The 24,405-nt window shown below is 46.6% G+C and overlaps 2 protein-coding genes across 3 annotated transcripts in view; both read left to right on the forward strand.

Moving 5' to 3' along the window:
• The first annotated feature begins 152 nt into the window (after positions 1-152).
• wdr95 (WD40 repeat domain 95) lies at positions 153-13,013 on the forward strand. 2 transcript variants are annotated; one of them, XM_029171397.2, is made up of 30 exons: positions 153-511; positions 917-1,160; positions 2,292-2,342; positions 2,420-2,503; positions 2,663-2,728; positions 3,124-3,354; positions 3,886-3,971; positions 4,070-4,162; positions 4,246-4,291; positions 4,370-4,416; positions 5,096-5,213; positions 5,341-5,410; positions 5,730-5,970; positions 6,049-6,154; positions 6,468-6,619; positions 6,787-6,889; positions 6,986-7,092; positions 7,170-7,249; positions 7,325-7,391; positions 7,477-7,522; positions 7,866-7,925; positions 9,589-9,751; positions 9,828-9,914; positions 9,997-10,055; positions 10,659-10,791; positions 10,895-10,934; positions 11,705-11,793; positions 12,237-12,406; positions 12,514-12,610; positions 12,734-13,013. In XM_029171397.2, the coding sequence occupies exons 1-29, from the start codon at positions 444-446 to the stop codon at positions 12,580-12,582; spliced, it is 2,976 nt and encodes a 991-aa protein (XP_029027230.1). In that variant the 5' UTR covers positions 153-443; the 3' UTR covers positions 12,583-12,610; positions 12,734-13,013. The 2 variants fall into 2 exon arrangements, with proteins under 2 accessions (XP_029027230.1, XP_055369874.1); XM_055513899.1 differs by lacking the exon at positions 10,895-10,934.
• A 1,744-nt stretch (positions 13,014-14,757) lies between these two features.
• The window catches only part of b3glcta (beta 3-glucosyltransferase a), a 38,055-nt gene continuing 28,407 nt past the window's right edge, over positions 14,758-24,405 (forward strand). The window contains exons 1-2 of the mRNA XM_029171872.3: positions 14,758-15,743; positions 21,180-21,223. Of these exons, the coding sequence (XP_029027705.1) occupies positions 15,680-15,743; positions 21,180-21,223 (108 nt within the window). The 5' untranslated portion in view covers positions 14,758-15,679. The remainder of the gene's footprint in view (positions 15,744-21,179; positions 21,224-24,405) is intronic.

Consider the following 24,405-nt stretch of genomic DNA (forward strand, 5'->3'; position numbering starts at 1 on the left):
CACCGGCAGCGTGTTTTGGTTCATTCTGCTGTTTATCCTCTTTTGCATTGTAAATACTGTTTAACTGTGTTTCCAGGAAGACTATTAATTACGCTTTTACATAATGAACTAATTATTTGCTATTTGCTTTAACAACATGAAAGCATAACAATACAGAGGTGATTCAAAGTGTAATTAACTGAAAAAAGTCATTGTAAATCAATCGAGCTGCTGTATTGTTACCTTCAGACAGGCAGATTTTTTTCTTGTTTTCACACGTGCAGGCTCGGTTGTCCGTCTTGGTTTCTTAGATACCGCGGGGCCACCTGCTCTGCTTGGGTGTAACCTTAGCACGCGTGTCAGGTGTGTCTGATAAACGTCTGCTTGGAGGTCTGACGCTGCAAAGGTCCAGAGCCAAAGAGCGACTTTTACATCAGGCCAGTCCTCAGGACACAGGAGCAGCCATGTCGCTGGGGAAGAGGGTTCGCTCGTCCTCATCTCAGGGGAGGTTACAGACACAGCAAGTCAGCAGGTAACCTGTTTATTTGTTGCTGTTCTACTACTGCAAACCTCACCATTCCAATTTATTAGCAGCTTGATCTTAAATGTACATAAGGAGACCATATGCTGAGACCTGGCTGTGTTCGTCTCTTGTGAATTCATGCCTGTCTCCTTAATAAAATGTTTACAGTTGTCATGGTGCTTGAGTTGCCATCTGTGGCAGCACTGAGCTGCTGATGCTAATTTAATGTGTGGTCACTTAGGACTCATCATCACACCAGTTTCAATTAATTAAAAAGCCTTCGTGTGTAGTTGACTGGAAGCTATTTCTGGATATTTTATAAAACAATAGTGTCAAGTAAATGTTCAATACGCACCAAACCGATGTTTACCAGTAACAGTAATAAACAAGCCCATTTCCCTTCCATTCCTGCAGCATCATCTCTGATTTGGGCGCCACAGCCGAAGGGATGAGCCCCACGTCTCGGTCAGGACGATGGGATGAGGAAGCTCCCAGAGTTAAATTCCATGAGGACAGGAAGGATCAGCCTCAGTGGCTGGTGCAGGAGCTGCTGAGACAGAACAGAAGAAGACACACGGTCACGCTCGGAGATAAGCCGCAAATCATCAGGCAGCAGCACCACAGTATTGATTTGACTCACAGACTCTGCAGCCTCAAGGTGCACTATTCAAAAAATCTATTTTGTGAAAAGTGAAATAAGTGTATTAACATATCACGTGATGCTCTAAATCCGTCTCTGCATTCAGAAAGTTGTTCTTGGCCTGGATAATTTCAGTGCCGTGGTTTTTCTAAAGTTGCTGTGTTCGGCCTCAAGGTGTCAGTAGAGTGATACCGTTTACAGACAACTTCCAAAAACACTTAACCTCAGCTTCAGCACACAGTATCTCACCAGTTGCTGAATGAATGGGAGGTAATGCCAAAAACGCCATTTAAAATCAAGCTGACGATCAGTTTAGCTGCTGTGTGACAGAGCATTTATCCCCGAGCCCAGAGATGTCCATGTTTCAGGCCAAAGTGAAACAAACAGAGCTGCTGAGCCAGCTATTTACGAGGAGCCACAGTAGATTCAAATTCAAGCTTTCAAGCTGACAGGATTGATGCACTCGAGTGGGAGGAGGCTGGTCCAAATGCAGCGGCTCAAGTTTGGGGGTTTTGGTTGCAGATGTCAGTCACACTCTCCTACTTAATGTAATGAGTAATGTACCATAACAGATTAGACAGAGGAGGCTCAGCCAGTTATGCAGCCCTAATAAGAGGATTGAAACCAGTGAAGGAATGTGAACACGTTCAGAGCGTCCATCACTCCGGCTGATTAAACAATTATCCCCCAAACTCAGGAGGTAGTGTGAAGAAATCTCAACTCCGGTTACATCCCAGAGGAACTGGGCTGTTTATCCCTTTTATTTATTAATGACAGATCAAAGTGTGTCATGGATCAAGGACCAGTTGCTAGGAAACCGAGGCAAATTGAAGAGGGGCCATTTATACAGAAAGCATGGCCTGTCATGTGGACACATCTGAGCCAGTGGCCTGTGGTGGCCATTACACGTCATTAATACCCAGAGGTGGAGCCCTAATCACATGTCCTGCTAATTACACAGTGCTTAGCATACAGACGCAGCATTAGTGTCCCCCCTCTAACCTTTATTACAATGAGGTTTCCTTCTTGGTTTAATTCCTACCCACATTCACTCCAATGAGAAAGCACAGTTATGTTCGTCAGCAGACATGACGCTAATTGTCTGATGTCAAAAATTAATTGAACTTTTTTTTGCACCTCTCCAATAAGTTGGATGAAATCTCCCTTGACGACCTCCAGAAGCTGAAGCTGGCGTTTGAGGTGGAGTAGGACGCTACACTTAACATGCAGTTACAGCTTCACCTCCACGCGGCGTGACTGTGTGTTTCTTTATGAAGGAATTTGAAGCGGGTGGATTGAGATGCATGGATGAGAAGAGTTTTGAGCGTGTAGTGAAGACGTGCTTGGGTTTGACTAACTCAGTAAGACACTGTGACATTCCTGTTTCTATCTTAGATCTTCCTCTCTCCTCTTTCATCTCTGTGTCTCGCTTCTGTGCAATTAAGAGCAAACCTTTGCAGTTTTCTTATTAATTTACTAAAAGTCATTCTTCCTTAATCCTTTTGCTTTGAATTTCACAGAGCAATGCACACATTCAAAGCTTATTTAAGAAGATTGATTATTCAGGCCAAGGAAGGATTTCATGGGTGAGATGAAATTTATATTTGTTTCTTATGGAGCATGCAGCCATTTTATTCAGTGTCATGGAAATTACATTAGCTAAACCGTGTTTCTGTGCACGCTAGCACCAGGAATTTGCATAAATAAAAACTGTGGCCACTGAGAGTTTTAAGCAAGTGTAACAGGAAGTGAGTGGAAGAGTGATTTGGGTGAATCGGCTTTCTGCTGAGGAGTTTATGAAGTCCTTCATTTTGTGTATTTGTAGACTTCATGTGCGATGAAGCTGTAAATACAGTTCACACTCACTGGCCACATTATGCACCTGTTCAGTTATTTGTGAAAGTTTTATTTGGAAGGGTTTTATATAATTTAGGCATCTTAATGATTAACCATGAGATCTAAGACTGGTGATGTTCTGCAGGGTCAGTTCTGCTCCCACATGCTGCACGAGTACAAACAGAAGGAGGAAAGTAGGAGGCGCAGTAGGCAGGTGGCTCTAGCGCTTCCAGCCACCGTGAAGACGCAGGGCAGCGGCGTTCCCATCGTCAACATCCACTCCACGCCTGATGGCGCCATAGTAACCATGAGGGAAGATGGGGCCATGTGCTTCTGGAGCCCGGAGCTTAAGCCTCAGAGGACCAAACACATGTTTGTAAGTGTTGTGAGTTTACAATGTGTCTGGATCACGCTGCTGTTTCACAGCTTATAAATGAACCAAAGCCAAACAATGTGCATCATCATAGGCGTCGACATTTGTGTCCTTTGTGTGACGCCCTCACAGACAAAGACAAACTGGTCACCAGTGTTTTAACAGCAGCTCTGCTTTGTTTTTGGCAAATTTTCCTCAACAGGACACTGGGGATGACGTTAGTGTGTGATCAGAACAGATTTGTAGAGTTTTTAAAGCAGCAGGACGGTGAAGCTCAGATTAGCTCAAAGCAACCTCCTCTGTGTGTGTTCCTCATAACGAAGGAGCACGTTTGCAGCAGTGTGGTTTATTAGTGGATGACGTGGAGGGCTGAACAAGACCTTCCAGGTTTACAGCCAAATACTTAGTGTTTATCCATAAAGTCTTATTTGTATTAAATTGAATCACAAACAAAAAGCTATAGAATATTAACAATGAACCATATTAACCCTTCGATTAATAAAATATCAACACCTGGGTTTCTTCCTATCACAGAATGAAGGACCCACAAACAGGAAGTCGAAGTGGGCAAGTGACTTCACTGTGATGCCAGAGTACAACAAGCTGCTGATTGCGACGGGGTAATACGATAGTGTGACAACACAGCAGCACTTTACTGCTGCACATTATCCCCGACCACACTGTGTGTGTTTACTGTGCAGCTCTCATTATCTCGCAGGGACAGAGAGCTGCAGCTTTACGAGCTCTACACTCTGGAGGCTTATTGCCAGATCAGTGCACTAGATGCAGTGCCGTTGACGGTAGACTACAGGTGAGCGGGGAAACAATGCGTTTACACCACATTATGAATGCATTCTAATAATCCTCCCTTGCTGCCTGTGTGTGTCCTCACAGCTACACAGGGTCTGATAAGTGTTGCATTCTGTATGGAGACATGGAGGTAAGTTGTGCAGCTGAAGCTACCGCAGGTCCGATTATTAGACATCATCCCTCAAGTGGACTTGTGTTTGTGTTGCAGGGTTGTGTGACTGTCATTTTAATATCTTCTGTTGGGGATACCCTCAGGCAAGTGTGCTTCTCTAAACACCTGCTGTACGAACCATCACACCTTTAAACATTGATACTCACTGTTATTGTGTAGAATTTGCCCATAAATTGCAGAGCACCAAAACAGATATATCACCCCAGATACTAAGTGATTAGACTCTTTGATTTTCTACATAGATGTTTGACCAAAAAAAAAACTCAGCCTGAGGGGAGCATCAACCACAAGCCAGATCCAACAGATTTGTGTACTTTCTTGTTTCCCACCTAGATCACGTTGTTGGCTGATCAAAAGGAATTAGTTAGTATGAAAAACACAACCAGAACCTTCCCATGAGTGAGATAAACTGGCTGCATGCAAAAATAACACATTCAGGACTCAGTACTGAGAAAACGAGTAAAAGCAGCCATTACATCCAGATCATGTTCTTGTCTAAAACCTTGAAATATTAGAGAAATAATAATAATATTAATTAACAAGATGATGTGTTATCGATTTTAAGTCATGACTGGAGGAATGCCTGGTTATAAGCAGAATAATGTGTAGCCACCAACCTGACAAAGAAGTGGAGGGAAATGATCCCTTTGCTTCCAGTTAAAGTCTTTACATGTGCTTATTGGACAGTACATGTACATACATGAAACCAATTCAGACCAGTTTCTGCTCTGCTTTGATTGAACGTCTCATTTTATTTTATAGATTATGGAACAAGTTAGCAAAGACTGAAAACATACCCAACGTAACAATCGACACTGCAGTTCTGTCCCCAAACGTGACATTTGTGAGATGGAAGGTTCATCGTGACTGGGTGACACAGGTGACATTTTAACTTTCCTTGCAAAGAGCGAATTCAACCTAATGACGTCAGATGCTGCGCAACCGTCATTTTACTTGGTGAAAATCCTGAAATAGAACAAATCACTGACTCTTTTCTCTGAATTCAGGCAAAATATTTTCCAGGCTTCCAAGCAGTTGTATCCTCATCCAATGAAGATTCGTCTTCTCTCGTAATAGGTATCTGCTAACAAAAAACAACAGCTAGACGCTCTTATTACACAAAATGCTGAACTAATGGCTAAAGAGTCCTCTCAGTCTAATTGGAGCTGGTGCTGAACATGAGGTGGCCTGGTAGGAGAGCTCTGAGGGATGACTCACGATGACTCATCTATCACAATTTCACCAATCAATGCCAGTATGTGTGTGTGGGGTGGGGGGTGGGGGGTAGCAGCCATGTCCACTCACCAGCTCAGGCCATATATCCCCATAACAGCTTAAAGCATGTTTTGATCGATTCTCGTGCGTTGGCCGTAAAAAGCCTCTTTTCTTCCTGCAGGCCGCGTGCTGCCTTTAACGGACGCTGAGCAGCAGCTCAATGAGATCAGAGAGGCCTGTTACGAAGGCAGAACCAAGAAGGTCCAGCTGAGCTGGACTCCACAAGTCAGAGCGTCAGGTGACCAGACCGTCTTCAGCGTCTACAAAGGTGTCACGACCTTTGACCTCTGTCACAAGCACAGCCTGTTGGTGACCGGCGGCAGGGACAGGCTGGTTCGCACGTGGAACCCACATTGTTCTGGGTGAGGAGTCAGAATTCAGTGAGTTACAGACGTTGCTGTAAATCAGATTTCCACCACCTTTTCCTTGTGTCCTTCTAGAAAAGCGACTGGTGTATTGAAAGGCCACTGCGCTCCTGTCGTCTACCTCTGCATCTCCTCAGAGGACAGTCAGCTCTTCTCTGTGTCCATAGACAACACTGTGAAAGTGAGTCATGACGCATTCCGATGTTGTTGCTGTTGCGGTGTTGTTGCTGTTGTATTCAGTGGATGCTTTCATTTAGCTGGTAATAATCTGTTCATTTCATGATATGCTACTTTATTTACGTTATCTCTACTAATTACATTATAGACACACATTAAACACTACAAGGTTTAATTGCTGCATACATAATACACATACTGCATTAAGTACTTCAAAGTACAGATACGGTAATACTAATGCTTCTGTAGCGTTTAACTGAATGGTTATTTATTGTAATGGGAGCGTTTTGTTGCTTAATCACCTGCTTGCGCTTCAGATCTGGGATGTTCAGGACCAGTGTTGCCTGTTCACAGCCGACCCCAAAGCGAGCAGGATTCATGGTGACATATCAGCATGCTCATATGTTCCTGCTATGAAATCCCTTTTCATCGCAGCAGACTGTGTGGCTGTGCTCTCCCTGAAGATAAGGTTGGTCGCTGTGTGTAATACTCATCAGCGTTTTAAACACATTCCGTTTTTGGTGGTTTGTGAAATTCTTAACAAAAATAGCTGATGAGGATTTAAAGTTACTGCCCAAAGACTGCCTGTTTTTCCTGCAGCTCTCTCATACTCATCTCATGCTGTTCTTCTGTTAGGCAACAGTTGTGCAGCCGGTTGACGGTTTCACATAATGACCCTGTAATTTGCTGTGGCTACAGTGAAGAGTTTCGGCAAGTTGTTAGCTGCACTGAGAGATCTGTGAGTAAAGTTAACAGCCTGAAGCTCCGATGTCCAGCTTCTCATTTCTAGGAGAAGTGAATTTGTGTAACAAATTCAAAATCTTTCTGGTGTCAGGTGGTGAAAGTCTGGGATTTTGATACCGGGTGTCAGGTTTTGGAGTTTGGTGGCACAGATGATCTGTCTTCCATCACATGCATGACCTTTGACCTCAGAGGAAGGAGGTACAGGTGCTACAGGAAGCGGATGCTCAAAGGCCTCACATTTGGAAAGATATTTGATATTTTTGTATTTTTTCCAGACTTATTACAGGTGGAAAGGATGGGTGTTTAAAGATCTGGAACTTCAACACTGGTCAGTGCCTTAAGACGTTAAAGAAAGGTGTGTACCTTACTTCACTCAGATCACAGGTTTGAGGCATGAAATGATCCTGTAATTGTGAAATTTTCTCTTCAGTCTCTCCTGCAGACGGTGGCTGCCATGAGTTGTGTGCCTGCATCTTTCTGAAAGTTCACAGTAATTGGTGGGCGATGATGTGATATTGGAAAGTGTTTCTAGCTCTGTGTGAATTTGTATCCGCACTGAGCTTGTGCAATTTATGTTCGCAGCTTTGTGATGTCTGTCGGCCGGGACCGGAAGATTGACATTTACCCAGTGAGTACAAAAAAAGGCAGAATCCAAGGTATTATTTGTCAGTTGTGTGTCAGAAATCCCATTCCAATTATTTCTGCAGTTCTTCCATCTCTCCATTGTACTGAGTCCCATTTGCATTTGTTTACATTGTCATTACCAGCTGAGCTCCATTCTCCAACAACGTGTAGTTCATGCCACACGTAGCCTGTTCTGAATTTCATTATACAACCAGGCTTTTAAAGAAAACCTGCACGTGTTTGCTGCGTGTCGTTGCTTTTCCCTCTCGGGTTCACCCTAATTTTACTGTAACAGTAGCATCCTACAGTGCATTTCAATCTAAACGTGGCTGCTGTTGTTTTGCCAGGACGTACCCGAGGACCTTCGCCGCCTCCAGGAACCGCAGCCGCCGTGGCAGGACGATCGGGTGAACACAAAGCTGCCTTGACAGTGACAGAAATGATTCAGCCAGGCCCAAACAAATGAGTAGTTCAATGAGCTCCGACTGGGAGTTTGACATTTATTTGAGGCAAAATAGATGACAGCGGTAGAAACACTAAGTAGATTAAATTGTTATATTTCCCTTTCCAAAAAGTCCCAGCTTTCTGTGCTCAACATGACAAGAGGATAAATTGAGCCTTTTTCTCGTGAACAGAATGTGTGATCCAAGACACAAAAACAAACTGCCATGTCTGTGGGAGCATGTGCAGTCCAGCTCCTGCAGTCACTCTTAGATTTCTTCCTCACTCTTCCTGTTGACGCAGTCGCACACAGACATGTGGATGTTTGATCATGAGAATGTTTTTCTGCTAAGTGGCTGAAAAGCTCACAGTAACCTGTGTAACAAAGCCCCTCTGATCTCTGCCCTGCTGCACAGCGTCGCCTGCAGAGCCTTTCTTCACAACGTCCCTCCACCCTCCTGTCACTTAGCCTTGATCCTTTTTCCTACAGTTAGGATGTCACATTACAGATTGTTTCCATAAATGCCCCTTATACTGAATCTATATAAACAGGTTTATGTCTGGTAAATGTAGTAGTTTTGTGTTCTCCATCACACGGCTTGCCCCGTGTCCAGCTGTGACCCGTTCATCCCGTAACCTGTGATTTATGAGCCTCTGCTGCTGTGAGTCTGACCTCTCACTGAATATAAACTTTACCGCTCCAGTGTAACTCCAGCACCCACTGTGTAAAGTAAAGTAAAAGTACTGCAGTAGTAAACGTAGGATTAGAGGCTGAGTTGCTGTATCGGAGTGAATTACACTGCACACGTGTCCCTAATAAAGTGGCCAGTGAGTGCATACGCTATCTTTTCAATATAGTTTGAAACATATTAAACTCCTCTGACAGTCGGGCAGTTGTCCCAGTATGAGATGCATGAAAAATTGATTTTCACTACAGCCGTATGATCCATCGGAGGAGGTGACGCCGTCCTTGTCATTACAGCTGGTGCTTAGACCCATTAACGGAGCAGAGAGATTTCTGTGACCCCTTTATCTGAAGAGCCCTGTCTTGAAATTGTCTTTCATTAATGTCCGCAGGAGGAAGATCAATGCCTTGTTCTATATTTACATTGGGCTCCTCCTTCTATCCGCTGAGCCCCAGGTTCACTGTGTGCTTTGTGTTTCTCCAGATGGCCAGTCTCGTGTTGCATCTCATTAAAACTGTGCAACGGGCCCAGTTCAGCTAACCTTGGTGGAGAATCGCTGGAGCAGGGAACATAATAGAGGTTCAAAAACGCCCGGCGCGTCTCCTGATGTGACTCGGTTTGTTGCCAGCAGCGTCGCTCCGAGCCCATATTCCTGTTGAGTTCAGTAAACATAAAGAACAAGATGAATCGCGTTGTGTCGGGGTGAAGTGCAGCAGCAGGAGTAACGTTTGATTTGTGCGCTCGCTCGGGGCTTTGACAGCCAGTCAGCCGCCGATGCACAGTGTGCGACATGTTTGGCCCGAGCACCGAGAGCAAAAGCCAGACTTCAGACGCACTTCACATCAGCAGGAAGCAACAACACCTGATGTGAAACAAAGTACTGTTACGATGATGGCTGTTAATTACGAACAGCATCATTAGACTTATTCTTCTGCTTCTGCAGGGACGCGGCCACAGGGAGGACATCCTTTGCGTGGAGCACTGTCCGCCCTCTCTTCTGGCCACAGGCGCCTATGATGGAGAGATAATAGTGTGGAACGTGGTCTCTGGATGTATACAGAGCCGGTTTGTCAGCCCTCCTCCAGCTGAATACCAGAATATCCAAGGTGATATTGGCGCTTCCGCCTGAATGATGGATATGTCTGAGCTGTGTGTGTAGCTCCTGCTCTGTCTGTTCCACAGGCCTGGACTCCAGCGTCACCAGCTTAATTTTCGTGAAGCTGCAGCAGTTTCCCTCAGCATCACTTCTCATCTGCTCCGGGGCTGTGGGTCAGTGTAACGCACAACACAGCACATATTAATTGAACCTCCGGCTGCCTGCTAATTACCAACTGTCTCAACTGTCTTCAAGGCTTTTTAAATCTGTGGAACGTACACGATGGAGGAACGTTTGTGAGCAGTTTCCAAGCTGTAAGATTTCCTTTTTCTCCAGAAGTAGCAGATGAAATGGTTTCACTGTGGTGTCATGTTTTGTTAAGCTCTAGTTTGTTCAGTCGTCTTGAACGTAGCTGTGTGGGCGGCCGGTTTTTACAGACGGGTGCAGAACGGGGCACCTGTCCAAGACTCACATGCAACATGAAATTATCCCAAGGAGGCCGGAATGATCTGCGTGATCTCTGTGTGAAATGTGTAAACACACTTAACACTAAAAGAGAAAAAGTACATTTGTTCATTGTATTCCGCTTCTGTTGTGTTTTGTTACCTAGCAACAGTTTTAAAGTGCTCTAATTTTCACGTCCGTTTCATCTGCTCGTTATTAGTTTCTGCAATTTGTAACCTGAGCGGCTCAGCTCCACCTCCAAATTCTGATAGTGTGGCGAGGACTGTAGGGGAAACGTATTACTGCAGCTCCGTCTGCAGGAGACGGAACATTTACTGACCCAGGGGGAGATAGGTGTGGTATTACTGGGGTGTGATTGTGATTCTGTGGTACAGAACCATTGCTGGATATTGAATGTATGTCCATGTAATGAAGTGAAAGGTGCTTGTAATGATTTCTGTGTCTATTTCCAGTCCAGATTCCATCAAAAGATAACGAAACTGGCTAAATCGGAGAAAGACACATTACTGTGTGCCGCCGACCAAATCGGCTACGTCTTCATTTACGACATGGAGACGTTTGCGCCTGAGCAACAATCACCCACAGGTTCCTGCTAATTTCTCACTACTGCTTTTGCATAGATAAGAAGGAAACTATGGAAATGTATCAGAACGCGCCGCTTCATGGTTCTGTTGTGTTTTTAAATCAGCTGAGATCTTCTGGCGCGCCCACACCACCACAATTACTGGGTATGTGACATAATGGCAGGTCGTACATGACACTCACACTGTTTTAATTACAAACTGCTCGTGTCTCAAGTTTAGAAACACTGGAACTCTGACAATTAGCAGTTCCCGAAGTTTGATTTTCAGTCGTGTCCTTTCATTTACACTATTATTGTAGCTTGTGTACCTAAAACTTTCCAAGGCGGCCTCCTTAGTGGAGCCAATCATCCTCAGTGGCAGCAGAAATATATAGTAACTTCCTACTGCCTCAACAAAGCACAGAAGAGCGTGTGTGTGTGTGTGTGTGTGTGTGTGTGTGTGCGTGTGTGTGTGTGCGTGTGTGTGTGTGTGTGTGTGTGTGTGTGTGTGTGTGTGTGTGTGTGTGCGTGCGTGCGTGCGTGCGTGCGTGCGTGCGTGCGTGCGTGCGTGCGTGCGTGCGTGTGTGCGTGCGTGTGTGCGTGTGCGTGTGTGTGTGTGTGTGTGTGTACGTATGTGTGTGTGTGTGTGTGTGTGTCTGTGTGTGTGTGTGTGCGTGTGTGTGTGTGTGCGTGTGTGTGTGTGTGTGTGTGTGTGTGTGTGTGTGTGTGTGTACGTATGTGTGTGTGTGTGTGTGTGTGTGTGTGTGTGCGTGCGTGCGTGTGTGTGTGGGAAGGTCTTGAACAGACCATCAGTACAGGTGAGATGCTGCCCAGGGTGCATCTGCCATGAGACGCAGCAGCACAGTGGATGATTTAGAGTGTTCTGCCAGAAACGCCGTCTCCCATTTCATCCGGCGTCTCTTTATTCTGGTCCAGGCTGCAGATCGTTGACAGTGATCAAGTGGTGCTTACCTCGTCTGCTGACTACACCGTGCGCCTCTGGAGCGCACGTGGAGAATTCATCGGTAGGTTTCATTTAGCAGCCGTCAATCCCCTTATCCTGGACGTTATTAATGCGCGCGCAAACAGCATCGCTCTTGGGCGCGACTCAAGGCTTAAGGTGAAAATGCTGTTATTTATAGGCCTGTTCATTTCAGTGGAGCGATATACATGGATGGACTGTCCCACAAGGGGGCCCTTGGGACAGTGTGTGTTCTTCCCCATCCTCCCACTCCCTGTGCAGTGTCTGTGTGTTCTGTCACATTCAAGCACCCATCAAATACAGTTCATCTTGCAAACTACGTGGCAGTTTAATTATGTTTTACCCCGAGGGCCGGAAAGCAGCCAGCACTCAAGGACCAGCAGCTTTAGCATGTGCCAATTATGGCGTCTAAAGCTTTGTCAGGTTTGTCGCCACTGCGCTCCTTAATGTGTGTTACAGCCGTGGACATGTTGCTTTCATCCACAGGGACCTTTGGGCAGAGCCAGAGCTGGAGCGTGCACGTGCCGTCGTCCTGGGCGCATCCCGCCGTCCCCTACGAGGTGCTCACTGATCCTCAGAGCACGCCCGGCGCAGACACGCACCTTCCTGGTGTCATCAGTCCTGACGGGGCTGCGGCTGATGGAGGTGAACTGGAGGTGAGCCGCGATACTTCACCGGTGATTATCACAGCTACGTGAGGTGCTCCCCCTCTTCCCCTTTGAAAATGCTGAACTGAACCTCGCCTGCTCCTCTCGCGGCGTAGCTGCAGATACACAATAAGCTCAGGCTTCCTCCAGAATCCATCGGTGACAGCGGCGTCGAGGAAGATTAAAGGCCGGCTCTACCCAGAGGAACGCTGGGTGAGTCAAAACCATAACAACAGGAAACACCACTGTACATATGTGATGCAAGTCTTACATCAGCCTCTTAAAAAGTAATAGATTTATATTTAGTGTCCACGTCTTTTTGTTTTTTTCTTGCAGCATACTAACAACGCTGTGATACTGAGGAGCCACCGAGCGCCAGCGTGAGACCCGACCGCTCCCGCTCTGATATTGATCCTCACATAGCAGCACTGAGCATCTAAAGTCAAGTGATGAAACCGCATCGATTACGTTTGGGGTAACTGGGTCAATGCAGCATCTACAGTAATAAAATGAAGACACAACAAGGGGAAGTAAAGCAGAATAGAAGCAACGGGGAGAATCAGGCTCCATGTGATAGCGACCAAGAAATGTGGAAAATAAAAAGTGTAAAAATGTAGATTGGGACGTTAAGATGCTTCAAAGAACATGTGTTGACTTAATGAAGCAGACAAAGGAAACGGGGGACTTTACATTTCAGTCATTCAGTCATTTGCATTTTCAAACACTAGTGTCCAGCTGTTTGCGAAACAGTCGGGAACTCGTTACCATTGGACGGGAGCGACCGCGATGACGCCGGCATTCATGACTTCAGACTGCGAAGCGTGTTTTCCTCCGCATTCCTGAGGCTTAAGTGAACTAATTTAGAGAGTGGTTTAACGCGAGGCACGCTAATATGCTCGGCGACGAACGGAGAGGACTTAAAACCAAGACATCCAAGTATAAAAACTATTCATAAAGTGGTGCTGTGATAGTGTGCAGGCACAGTGCTGCTGTTTGGCCGGCGTCCGTCTGCTTCACAGGTTTACACGTCTCCCGTGTGCCACAGTGACCAAACTCATTTATGGCACAATAAAGTCTGGAGGCTCATAATGAACAGCCTTGGCACCACACAATCTAACGGTGTTTTAGGACCTCAGAAGACGCAGGTACGGGGATTCAGAGGTGCTTTTAGGGCTGAGTGGGGGGCAGACAGGTGTCGGCAGCGTTCAGCAAAATAAAGCGTGACTTACAAAAATAAAATGCACCGTAGCACTTTGCAGAGTCCATCAGGTAAACTGTATTTATACAGCGTGCTGCTGGAACTCATATCCATGGAGATGCTGAAGACCTGCAATTTATCAGGCGACGCACACGTCTTCTCCAGTCGCGCAGAGAGGCATCGCAACGTGCAGCTGAACGCTAACAAATAATAATTACACCAGTGACCCACAGGAGGTTATACACACCGCATTTAGTTTCTGATTAGAGGGACTATTAGTGCAGCTCTTGGCTCTGGCCTTTAACCTAATTATCCACGGCTGTGGGGCGTCGCTGCCTCACGTTTCTGTGGAGAGAAAGAAATTTAAAGGCAGGAGACCAAATTCTTCTGCTGGGAAAGAGCTTAATTAAACCGTAGTTCCACCCACGCTGGAGAAAAAGCGTGCTGTTGAAGTGATCATCACCTTAGTCTGGATAATTACTCTCTGCTGTTATTTGTGATGTTATTTGATAATTTTATGCAGGTCACGACAAGTAAAAAAAAAAAAAAAAGAAAACAAATCCCCGGCCGAGCGTTTCACCACAAGAAGCGCGCGTCTGCTCGGTGACATTGGCGACACTTTCCCCACTTTGCCAGCAGTCATGAACCAGAAAATATGACTTTGTCTCTGTTAAATCAAGTTACCATCACTGTCCACAAATGTGCTCCTTCAGTTCCCGTCACTGAGGAAGAGATGCGGGGTGACACCGCCTCGGTTTTTGTGCTTCCAGCTGCGAGGGAGACTTGTTCACCATCATAAATCCAACAGGGCTGTCACACTGCATCTGAGCGAGAGCCGCCTTCGCGCTCTCCGTCCTGTTTCTATACTGTAACTGCACATGCAAGTAAAAAAAAAGAAACCACGATAAAGCCGTCCGGGCGACGAAAGCTCAACCGTGGTGTTTACACAGTCAGAGCCAGTGCAGCGTTTGAGTGCACGTTGACCCCAGGCCTCCATGCAAAGCAGCTCCCTGCTCCGAACGCAGCGCCGCCCCGGTGAATGTTAACTACTGCTGGCTGCACCTGTGCTTGACTCATGCCCAGCGTGGAACAGCGGCTGTTCTGGGATCAGAACGCTCTGCAGGGCAGAGGAGTACTGCGACCATTGGAAGCTCCGTGTGTTGATAAGAGCCGTGAGCCGGATCCGGCTCCACTGGAGGAGATGAGGACCTGCACACTCCCACTCAGCCCCGAGAAACGCTCCCTGAAGGGTCTCGCTCAGCGCTCGACGTGCTCGAAACGAGAGGAGTGCGAGGAGGAATCATTAAAACGGTTCCCTTCTGCACAGAACTCCTGCTCTTCAGCACCGGCAGGGACGGCCGCTGCTCGATGACCTTTTTCACAGCAGCCATTTGACAGAACTGACACGAAATGCTGTTTTTTTTTATGCAATATTTTTTTTTACACATGAACAATTGCCGCGTCCCGTTTAGTTGCTCCATCTCCTGGACCGCTCGCTTGGCTTCTGGGAGACGCACGTTATTAATTAATGCAGCTCTGCTGTGCACAAGCCTGCTCGGGTTTTGTTCCAGTGGATGTGGTTTGAAAAATCACCTTCATTAAAAATTCTGCATCAAATATGAAAAAGCAACATAATCAGACTGTTATGATGACCTTCAGCTGCTGGTCAGAAACATGTAGAGGTGCGTTGACCTGAACCTCTGCTTCCAGATCACTTACATCACTTTTATTTGGTTGATGAAATGTCAACAAGGATGTTGAGTATTTATCCCCATCCTCTTAACTGCTCATGAGCACTTTCACAGAGCGCAGTCAGAAGGACGTCGCTGATATTTTTTATTTTTTTTACCATCTGGTCGAGTTCACCGTCAGCACAGTTCACAGAGCTCATCCCGCCAGCAGAGCGCGTCCCTGCGCCTTGTGCACAAAGTGGGGATGCCTCCCACCCGAGCACACGCGCACTCCCCGTTTTCCGTGAAACTGTGAAAAGGGAAAACACTGTTGTCTTTTGTGTGACACCGTCAGGACGCCCATGCACCGAGGCGCTGCTCCAGGATCCACGCCGCTCGCAGGACTCTGTCAGGATGCTTCCGAACCACGCTCGCGTCGGGCACAAAGTGGCAGGATGTTGGATTCTGCTCTGCTTCCGTGAGTCCTCACTTTACTTTCTAATGCTCGCGTCGGGAGCCTCGGACCCAACAGCTGGAGGGGGGGTGCACGCAGCGACCCCCCGGGCAGTAAACACTCGGTCTGCTTTAAAAGAGCAGCTCTGTTTCCCACGGTGTCGTTTCCACAACTGCGAGAAGTGCGGAGCCATGATCCGCCTCAACTTCCTGAGGAGTTGAACGGCGAGCTCGGCGTGCGAGTTGCCGCGTGGGTGCGTGCAGAGCGGCGAGACTGCGAGCGGCCGCGAGTCCACGCGATCGCCACATTTCGCGTGGAAATCCGTCTCCGGCCGCGACACGTCGACGCGGCGCTGGCGGGGTTCGAGCCGACGACGGCTGCACCTCCGGCCGCAGCCGCTGCGGAGCTCCACGGTCGGCGCGAGATCCGGCATTCGCTTTAAGACCTCAAGTTGTGGGAAGGAGAAAAGTCATATTTACAATGTACTTTTAATGCACAGTGGACGTTGTGTCATTAAATAGTGTTGATTTCTGGGTTCAGTCTTGCAGGGAAATTACGCGTGTTTACTACTAATGAGCCTTCGCTTCGTAGGCGCCGTTTTAAATCAGCAAAGCGTCCGTGCGCGTGTTCCGCGTCGCGTCAGCTGGGTGAAGCACGCGACGTGGGGCTGCAGCTGTGGAGGCGGTTCGCACTGAGTGACCGGTATTGAATTGGCCCAGAGCGGCCCCGTGCACGTCCACCTGAGCAGAACGAGGCACTCACGGAGCACGAGAGACTCAAACATGTCACTGGTGATAAAACCAGAAACACGGGTCACATTAAATGATGCGTTGAAATGAAAGATCTCAATCTCAAAGCTGCAAGAATTTGCTATCTTTGGGGTAAAACTACGCGTTCCATCTGCGTTGCATAAAGAATTTTATCTGTCAAGGATTATTGTGGAAATGTTTCAGTCTCTCTTTTTGCAGGTTAAAGAAGTGAGCGTTGTCTCTGTTTCCGTGAATACAGGTCAAAATGTGAAACGTGAAAAAACATAAATGAAAGCATACGCTGGACTCAGACTGTGCTGCTGAATCCTGTGGATGTGTCACATACAGTGGTGGCGTGTAGATGGCGTGATGGCGTGTCGCCACCGAGTTGATGGCGTGTTGGCGGCCGTTTGGCGGCGTCTTGATGGCGTGTTGACGGCGTGTCACTGGTTTGCTGGCGGCCTGGTGGTGGCGTGTAGATGGCGTGTCCATGGCGTGTTGGCGGCCGCTTGGCGGCGTCTTGATGGCGTATTGATGGCGTGCTGCAGTCCGTCGCTGCCGCGTGCAGCAGCAGCAGCAGCAGCAGCAGCAGCAGCCGTGTTTGTGGGTTTGGCTCGGAGTCAAGCACATTTAGCTGGGCATCAGTCTCGAACAAGGCCGCTTGTCTGCTCCCCTGTGTGATATTCATAGACCCGACGTCAAGGCTCAGCCGAGGGCTGCAGGGCGTCCTTTAAGGAGCGGTCGGCGGCACCTTGGCTGCTCTTTGTTCGTGAATCATCAGCAGATGGCAGGTTTTAATGTGCATAGAGATGGGGGACGACACGGTCGGGGGCACGACTGCGCTTCATTATGTCTCCATGGTTCTACAGCTGCACCTGATCTGATCCAAGTTCAGTCAATTTACTGTAAATTCAGCATTTACAGTTTCTATTCTATTTCTACATTACAACACATTGAGACTGATGATGAAGTGATCTGAGCCTTTATGGATACAGCTTCTAGTAACTAAAGGAATGTGACCGCCATGAGGTTTTTGTGATTCATGACGACTGTCAGGGTCCAACTGCTGCTGAGCCACAAACAGACGCTCCCCAAAGAGGCCTCGCCCATTCAGACCCAGGACGTCCCAGAGACTTTACCGGGTATATCTATATTATCCGAGACTAATGAGGATCCCGGATCCCTATGGACCGGCTGAACGGCGCCTGCTGGAGAGTCCCTTCTTTGCACTTGCTGCTGCAGCGGTGTCGTGCTGGGAAACTTTGGTTCAGAATTAAAGGATACGCAAGCCTTAGTTGTTCAAAGGCAGGAAGTCTTCAGATTAGAGAAAGTTTTTTTGCTTGAAGAAGGATTTGAATTGTTGTCAGAAAATTCACTAGATTCTGGAATTAATTATGATTTCAGCTCTATTATTGGCAGAAATGCTTCATGAAAACTAATTAGAGAAAAATAAATGTAGGTGAGCAGACATTCATCAATGTGTTCAGTGCATTTTACATTTGTCCTGTTTGTAGACGGTTGTTGCTTTGGGATGAAGGGCTTCACTTTAATACGAGGCGGTGCCACATGAAGCACACGGCTCCTCACAGCCTCTGACTAGCTACTCCCTTTATTACAGTAGCTGCCCGTGTCCCCTCAAATATCATCTAGAGATCTGCTTTATGCTTGTGTCTGTAATTATCTGCACCCACCGTTCACCAGCAATAAAAATAAGTCGGTGATTTAAGCATTTATTTAGTTCAAATGAGCCACAGGATTGAATCCACAACTCACAAACAATGATCCACTTTATCAACTTGTCATCTCCTTAAAATGCGCCCACAGCGAACCTAAAGCGGACTTTACACCCAGAGCGATTGCACACAATGTTCTGGCAACACAAATTGAGGTCACGACAGGTCTGCGTGAGCTGAAAGTGTTTTTCTTTCAGCCGTACAGCTCCGCTGGGTGAATACACAGAGACGAGAGTAGGGGTGACAGCGGTTGTACAGTAGGAGCTGGATTGTGGATCAGTGCTACAGTCTGAGGTGCTCCTCTCCCACCGACGTGCACAGATGTGCACGTGCGCTATAAGTATGTTTAAATGAAGGGAGGAGGCGTCGCCATGTGTCGTCCTGCGCTGTGGCAGGAGAGGCTCAGCTCCCTCCCACAACCTCTGGACAGTCAATGCACGTGGAAGGAGCAAGGGCCCCAAACATCTGCATGCATCAAATGTGCATGAATATTACAGTGAAATGACCTGTGTCCCCAATGTGTTTACATCGTCATGTTGCACAGGCAGAGCGACATGAAAATCCCATTAGACTCCATTTTATCTCCTCCTCCCGAATTAAAGTGGATTCACTTGGCTTTTTTCGGAGCCTCTCGGACCTGTCGAGTGTTCGACTGTCTTCACCGGCCGCCCGGTGCCGTTTCGTGCGGTGTTATTCTCGTGTGAACTTTAACAGCCCTCAGCCTGGAAACGTTTGCTGTGGTTTTAACTGGTCTTTGGATGCCGTAAATATCAACGTCGAGTTACTGTCTCAGGAGCTCAAATAGCTTTGTCTTCAGGAACAGCGCAGTCTAACTTTTCTGAGGAGCAGGTGGTGATTATCAGAAGAGTAAATGCTAATTAGGATCCACATTAATGTAATACACCTATAGCTGCCTTTTGTTAATGGGATTAAGTTTAGCTCACAGTACTTTCATGTATTTTTTAAACTCTCTCTGTGCCCATTAAATTCTGGAAAAAAAGGAAACCAACTGTCAAAGAAGCAAATCACTGCATAATTGCTATGAATCTATTAAGATCGCAGTTTTACTTATGTGTTTTTTGTTTGTACAGTTTGTACCCACTATACACATTTACTTCTTTGTCATGTTCTTTAAGTCCTCCTAAGACGCTCTCATACCAGCCTAATTCCCTCCGATTGTTATGAGCGCAGCGTTTGCCAGCTAATTGCATTGGACATCTGCTTTTATTACAATGACAATGTAAATTGAGGAGCTTGTTGAAAAGCATTCAGCCAAACCATTTGGAGCTTTCATCATGTAGAGTGATTTCCAGACTTTCTCAAATCAAAGCAAGCGACTTCCCCTCGGTGCCGCTCGATTGAAAACATGGCTGGAAACAACAGAGTTGATTATGCAGGTTGAGGAGGCGATGAGACGGAGGTGCTCCCGTCAGCACTCCTCACAATATGAAGGGGAGTCAGTCTGCTTATTCCCCTCCCTCCCCGAGTCTCCGTCTTCCTCTCTCTCCAGGGTGAGCCATGAAAAGACGTGAAGTTGGAGCAGATGTAGCTGAGTGTATTGTGCACTTGAATATATTCCTGAAGGAAACTCGGTTTCACGCCAAATGTTGCATTTTTAATAGCGACGGAAACTCGGATGCCAGACGACGATGCAGCCAGACGCTGAGCGCGTTCCACAGAGCTCACGCTTTGCTGAATCAGACTTTTAACTTTAGACTGTATTATCTGTGGACGCTTGATGGTTATGTTTTTAGAATTAACGTGCTTTGCTTTTACAGAATACAAACGGATGGTTTCTGCACATGCTGCAGGTGAAGACAAACATTGTAAATCTGCCTCGTCGTCTCTGGTCACTGGTGTTGGAGCATATTCTGAACTGTCATCATCGTAACAGCCCCGTTTTAAAGCAGACGGCGCTGAATGGTATTTTCTGGCAGCACCAGACAAAAGAGAAGAAAAACAGTTCTTAAAACTAGCTAGTGTGAAAATTAGGCAGTGCTTTGAAAGTCGGTGCGTCTTTGGGTAAAAGTCTGCACAGACCTGGTGTAATCACCTTAATGTGGGTGTTTTCTGCTCCTCTGTCTCTGACAGGAGCACAAGGGAAACGTATTCCTTCTGCTCCACCAGCGAATTTGGACGGTTTAAAAACGAGCTGGCTTTTTTGGCGCTTTCAATGCCTGAAATAATTAGGTTCATTACATTGTTCATTTGTACTGAACCGGTGGCTTAACTCCAGGCTCTACACACACTAATGTTTTGAAGTTAACTCAGCTTGGTGAATAATTGAAAAAGAAGAGTTCTTTGCCTTGGCTGAAATAATATCTGACCAAATTACTGAACTGGCCGTAAAAGCAAAGTAACAGACGCTGCATCTGTCATGAGCGCTGTGTTGAACTTTGATATCTCCTACTGTACTTCTGTGCATATTACTTGAACATGTGCATTTAGGTGTTGTACAGTGGCAGCAGCTGCTGAGGGTCAGGAGGGGACGGTTAACCCTTTGTAACCTAATTAAAGTCAAATTAAGAGGAGGCTGATGAGGAGTGGAAGCAGCCACATTTCATATAAACCTGGGTTTAAGTGGCTCCTCTGACCCTGTTATTTATCTGTATTGATTCAAAATCCTGGAAATCTTTCTGCAAAGACTGTCATGTCCCCGAATCGATCATGCTGTAATTGGATAGAAGCTCTCTGGGCTCTAATTTCAGACTCGGATGGATGAGTGGTGCACTGCGTTCCAGAGATCCAACGCGCAGCAGATTCGTCACGATGGAATTAGGTCTTATTTGGCTTCAGATATGTTTATTTTTCAGATATTCTAACATGAGTCAGGTTGTTTCCATTAAGCCTCGTCTGTGGCAGCGTGACATTTACAGAGATGGCCCAAAGAGAAATACCAGACAATTGGCTCAGGTTAAGCTTTATTGCTGTTTGTATCATTATCCACGTTCATGTGAATTTTCTTTTCATTTTTACAGTTCACATCAACTTTTGTGCTGGCAGCTCAGGAAAAGACTCGCAGGTAAGACACACGTTTCATATCTCCTGAGCACAGATTGGTTGAGACTCTCATGTTAATTGGTTTAAATCATTCCTGTCTCGGTCTCCTCACCTCATTAAAGCCTCAGTTACCTGCTCGAATGAAACAAACAGCCACGTTGTGTTTCAGATGGACTGATTATTGGCCTGCGGATCAGGAATGTTATTGGCCAGATGAATTTTTTGACATAACGTTTTCTACGTCTGCAGTTGTTGCTCAATAAATAAATAATCGCAGTTGCTCCATTTCTTACTGGTGTGAGAAGATGTTGACAGTAAACCTCCTGGCAGAGGTGCTTAGCATCACAGAAATAGGAAATTAGTGTCTTGTTTTTCCACTGTCTGCTGCATCTTTTCCTGGTGAGGATCTTTTGCCTTGTTGCTTTGTTACTTTTTCATTTGTCTGCTGTAAACAAGATCAGGACAGACATACAAGGTGCCCTCAACTAAACCCACTCTGCGACGCAAATCAAAATAATAAAACATCTCAGTTAGATAGAATCATGGAAAGCACACAATTTTGGTAAATTTAGTAGGACAACCTCCTAGAAACCATATTTGTATGGATCTAATCATTAGTATCATGCTGTGGAGAAACTACAACCTGATAGAATGTTCGCTTTAATTCCCAAACAGCCATTGTTGCAGTTCAACATCCAGCTTTGTCAGATAGATATATTTTTTGAGGCAGGATTGAGAAAGTGCACTTGTCACGTTATGGACAGCTGCATGTCAGCGTGATGAAAGAAGAATTACAGGGCGTCCACTCAGGACAGCGAAACGCATTAAGGCCCTGGAAATAGCAGCGTTTTAACAGCAACGGAAACAGAGTAGTGGAAAAAAACTGCAGCTGAATATAAAAGCTGAAGACGTGTTTGCTGCCTCTAATCTGGAGCCACACACCTCCTCTTGGACCCAAACGTGTGCAGAAAGCCTCAGAAAACTACCTTTAAGTTAATTTGGCTCTGCTTTGTTCTTGACCCTGACGTGTGGCGGCCGGTGATGCTGAGATCTGGGGGGACTGTTGCCTGGTTACCACACGGCCACAAGCTCCTCTCCTTCGCTCGGACGATGTAACGCGTGTCCTGACGACTTCATGTGAATAGATTCTGTTGGATTCTTGAAACGCGCTAATGTGACAGGTGTTGCTCAGAGAGTTTCACGTGCTGTTGTTTCCACTAACATCTGTTGTGTTGTTTCTTCCGTTCCTACCAAACCAAGTGGGATGGGCGCCGTTGACCGAGCTGCAGAACAACATTAACAAATTAGAGAGGAATGCAAATTTTTAGGTCATGCACGTGTTCCAGTTTACTATGGAGAGTCAGGGTTCCTCCATCGGGGCCATGGGGGTCTCTGAGGCCCCGCTTTACGCTACACACACAACATTTTGCAACACACGCTCATAAATTAATGGCGTCTAAAAGTGACACGCGATTTATTATTTTAAAAATGAACCAGATGCTGGATGCAGTAATTAATTAAACCTCTTTCCTCGAGGATAAGTGACTTCTAAAGCTGAGAAGTTGGTACACGCAGAACCTATTGTTGCTGGAAGCAGCTTTATAGCGATAAAGCAACTTTGGGGCTTGTTCTTTACGGTGTTTTATGTTAATGCGTGTTGAGGCGACGCACGCGTGGGGACTGGTAATGACCCCCTTGCTGCTGCCATGGGGTTCAGGAGGGCAGGCTGCAGCCAGGTGCTGCCGCTCGTCAGCTCTTTATGAGCTGAACCTCAGCAGCAGCACGGATCTCTATCACAGCAGAGGTTTTGGCAGTTTACTGGTCTGGAGCCTTCAGGTGTACGTTAGCCAAGGAAACGAGCCTCTGCTGCTGTACATTAACATGGAAAAGGTGATAAAAACCATTTCCAAACCAATTTGGGCTCTGTTCTACGGTAGTAAAGGTTATAAAGCATTGAAGGCAGTTTCTCATCTTTGCAGGAGTGGACGTTCCAGCACACTCACCCCAAGGTCAGACTGTAAAATGCTCCGAGGAGCACGGAAACCCTCGTCTCGGGCACCGCAGGCCTCACTGAGCTTTTAAACGTTCAAAGTCCAAAGCAGCACAATTAGAAGAGTTGAACTGGTGAGGTTTGCTTGGAAGGGTTGAAGACTAACTTCAGCACTTAAGTGTGAATATTCGGTTTATTTACCAGCTGGCTTCCTGATAAAATGGAGGTTAATGGATCCAGTGCATTTGTAAAATCCATGTTGGTCTCAAATGCTGCACATATTACACACGTTAGGTTCCAGCAGCAACGGCTTCTAATCCACCGTTTGATCAGAGCTCATCACACACGCGTTGTGTGGCAATGATGAGCGTGGATGATCTGGCACTGCTTAAGAGCAGAACCCTCGCTGACTTCAAACAGCTGGGCTCATTTCATCATGGCGAACATCTGTCTGAACATCTGTGAGAGCTCCTGAAGTGTGTCCAGGATGGAAACCCCCGCGCAGCAACTGCAGGAGGAAGAAGCTACACTTTTGTAGTCCTTCTCCAACCAAAGGTTTATTATTCGTTTAATTGTTTGATGTAAACAGTCATCATTACAGCTCCCCGCTTTGATCACGCCGTTGCTGCGAGAGACTAATGATAAGCAACAGCTGTAAACATCACAGTGCAACTCGCTGTAGCCGTCTTTGAATGCAGCTCGTGGCTTTGAAGATGGCTCGAAGCCTCCGATGACTGGCATCGGCTTGAACGCGAAATGACACGGACAAGTTGGCGAAGGCAAACTCAGGTGCTGTGATAATTTGGCGCTTCAGGGCTTCATGAGCAGCGTAAACAGCAGGCGCGCTGCCGCCCGCGTGTGCGCTAATGCGAGCAGAAGGCCCTTGATCTTGTGCACCGTGAGGCCTTTGAACGAGCGAGAGGACGGAGGGAGGGGACGCAGTGTGAGAAATTAGTCACAAAGTCTCCGCCGAGTTCTGCAAAGTCAGTGAATCACTTAATGCTCCTGTTGCGGTGTTTGTGTCTAAGGAGGAGGACTTTTCCTTTTTTTTTTGTAAGAAACCGTGGGGGAAAAAGCTTCATCCTTAAAGGGTCGGCTTCAGCCTCAGGCGTCGTTCCCACCAGCAGCGCAGCAGTAGGAAGCGAAGGGGCTGATCTTTGTGAGTCACCGGGTTATTGCATGCGTTTCTGGCTAAACGGTAGCATCACCAAGTT

Source organism: Betta splendens, chromosome 13, assembly GCF_900634795.4.
Source record: "Betta splendens chromosome 13, fBetSpl5.4, whole genome shotgun sequence".
In the NCBI taxonomy this organism is placed as follows: Eukaryota; Metazoa; Chordata; class Actinopteri; order Anabantiformes; family Osphronemidae; genus Betta; species Betta splendens.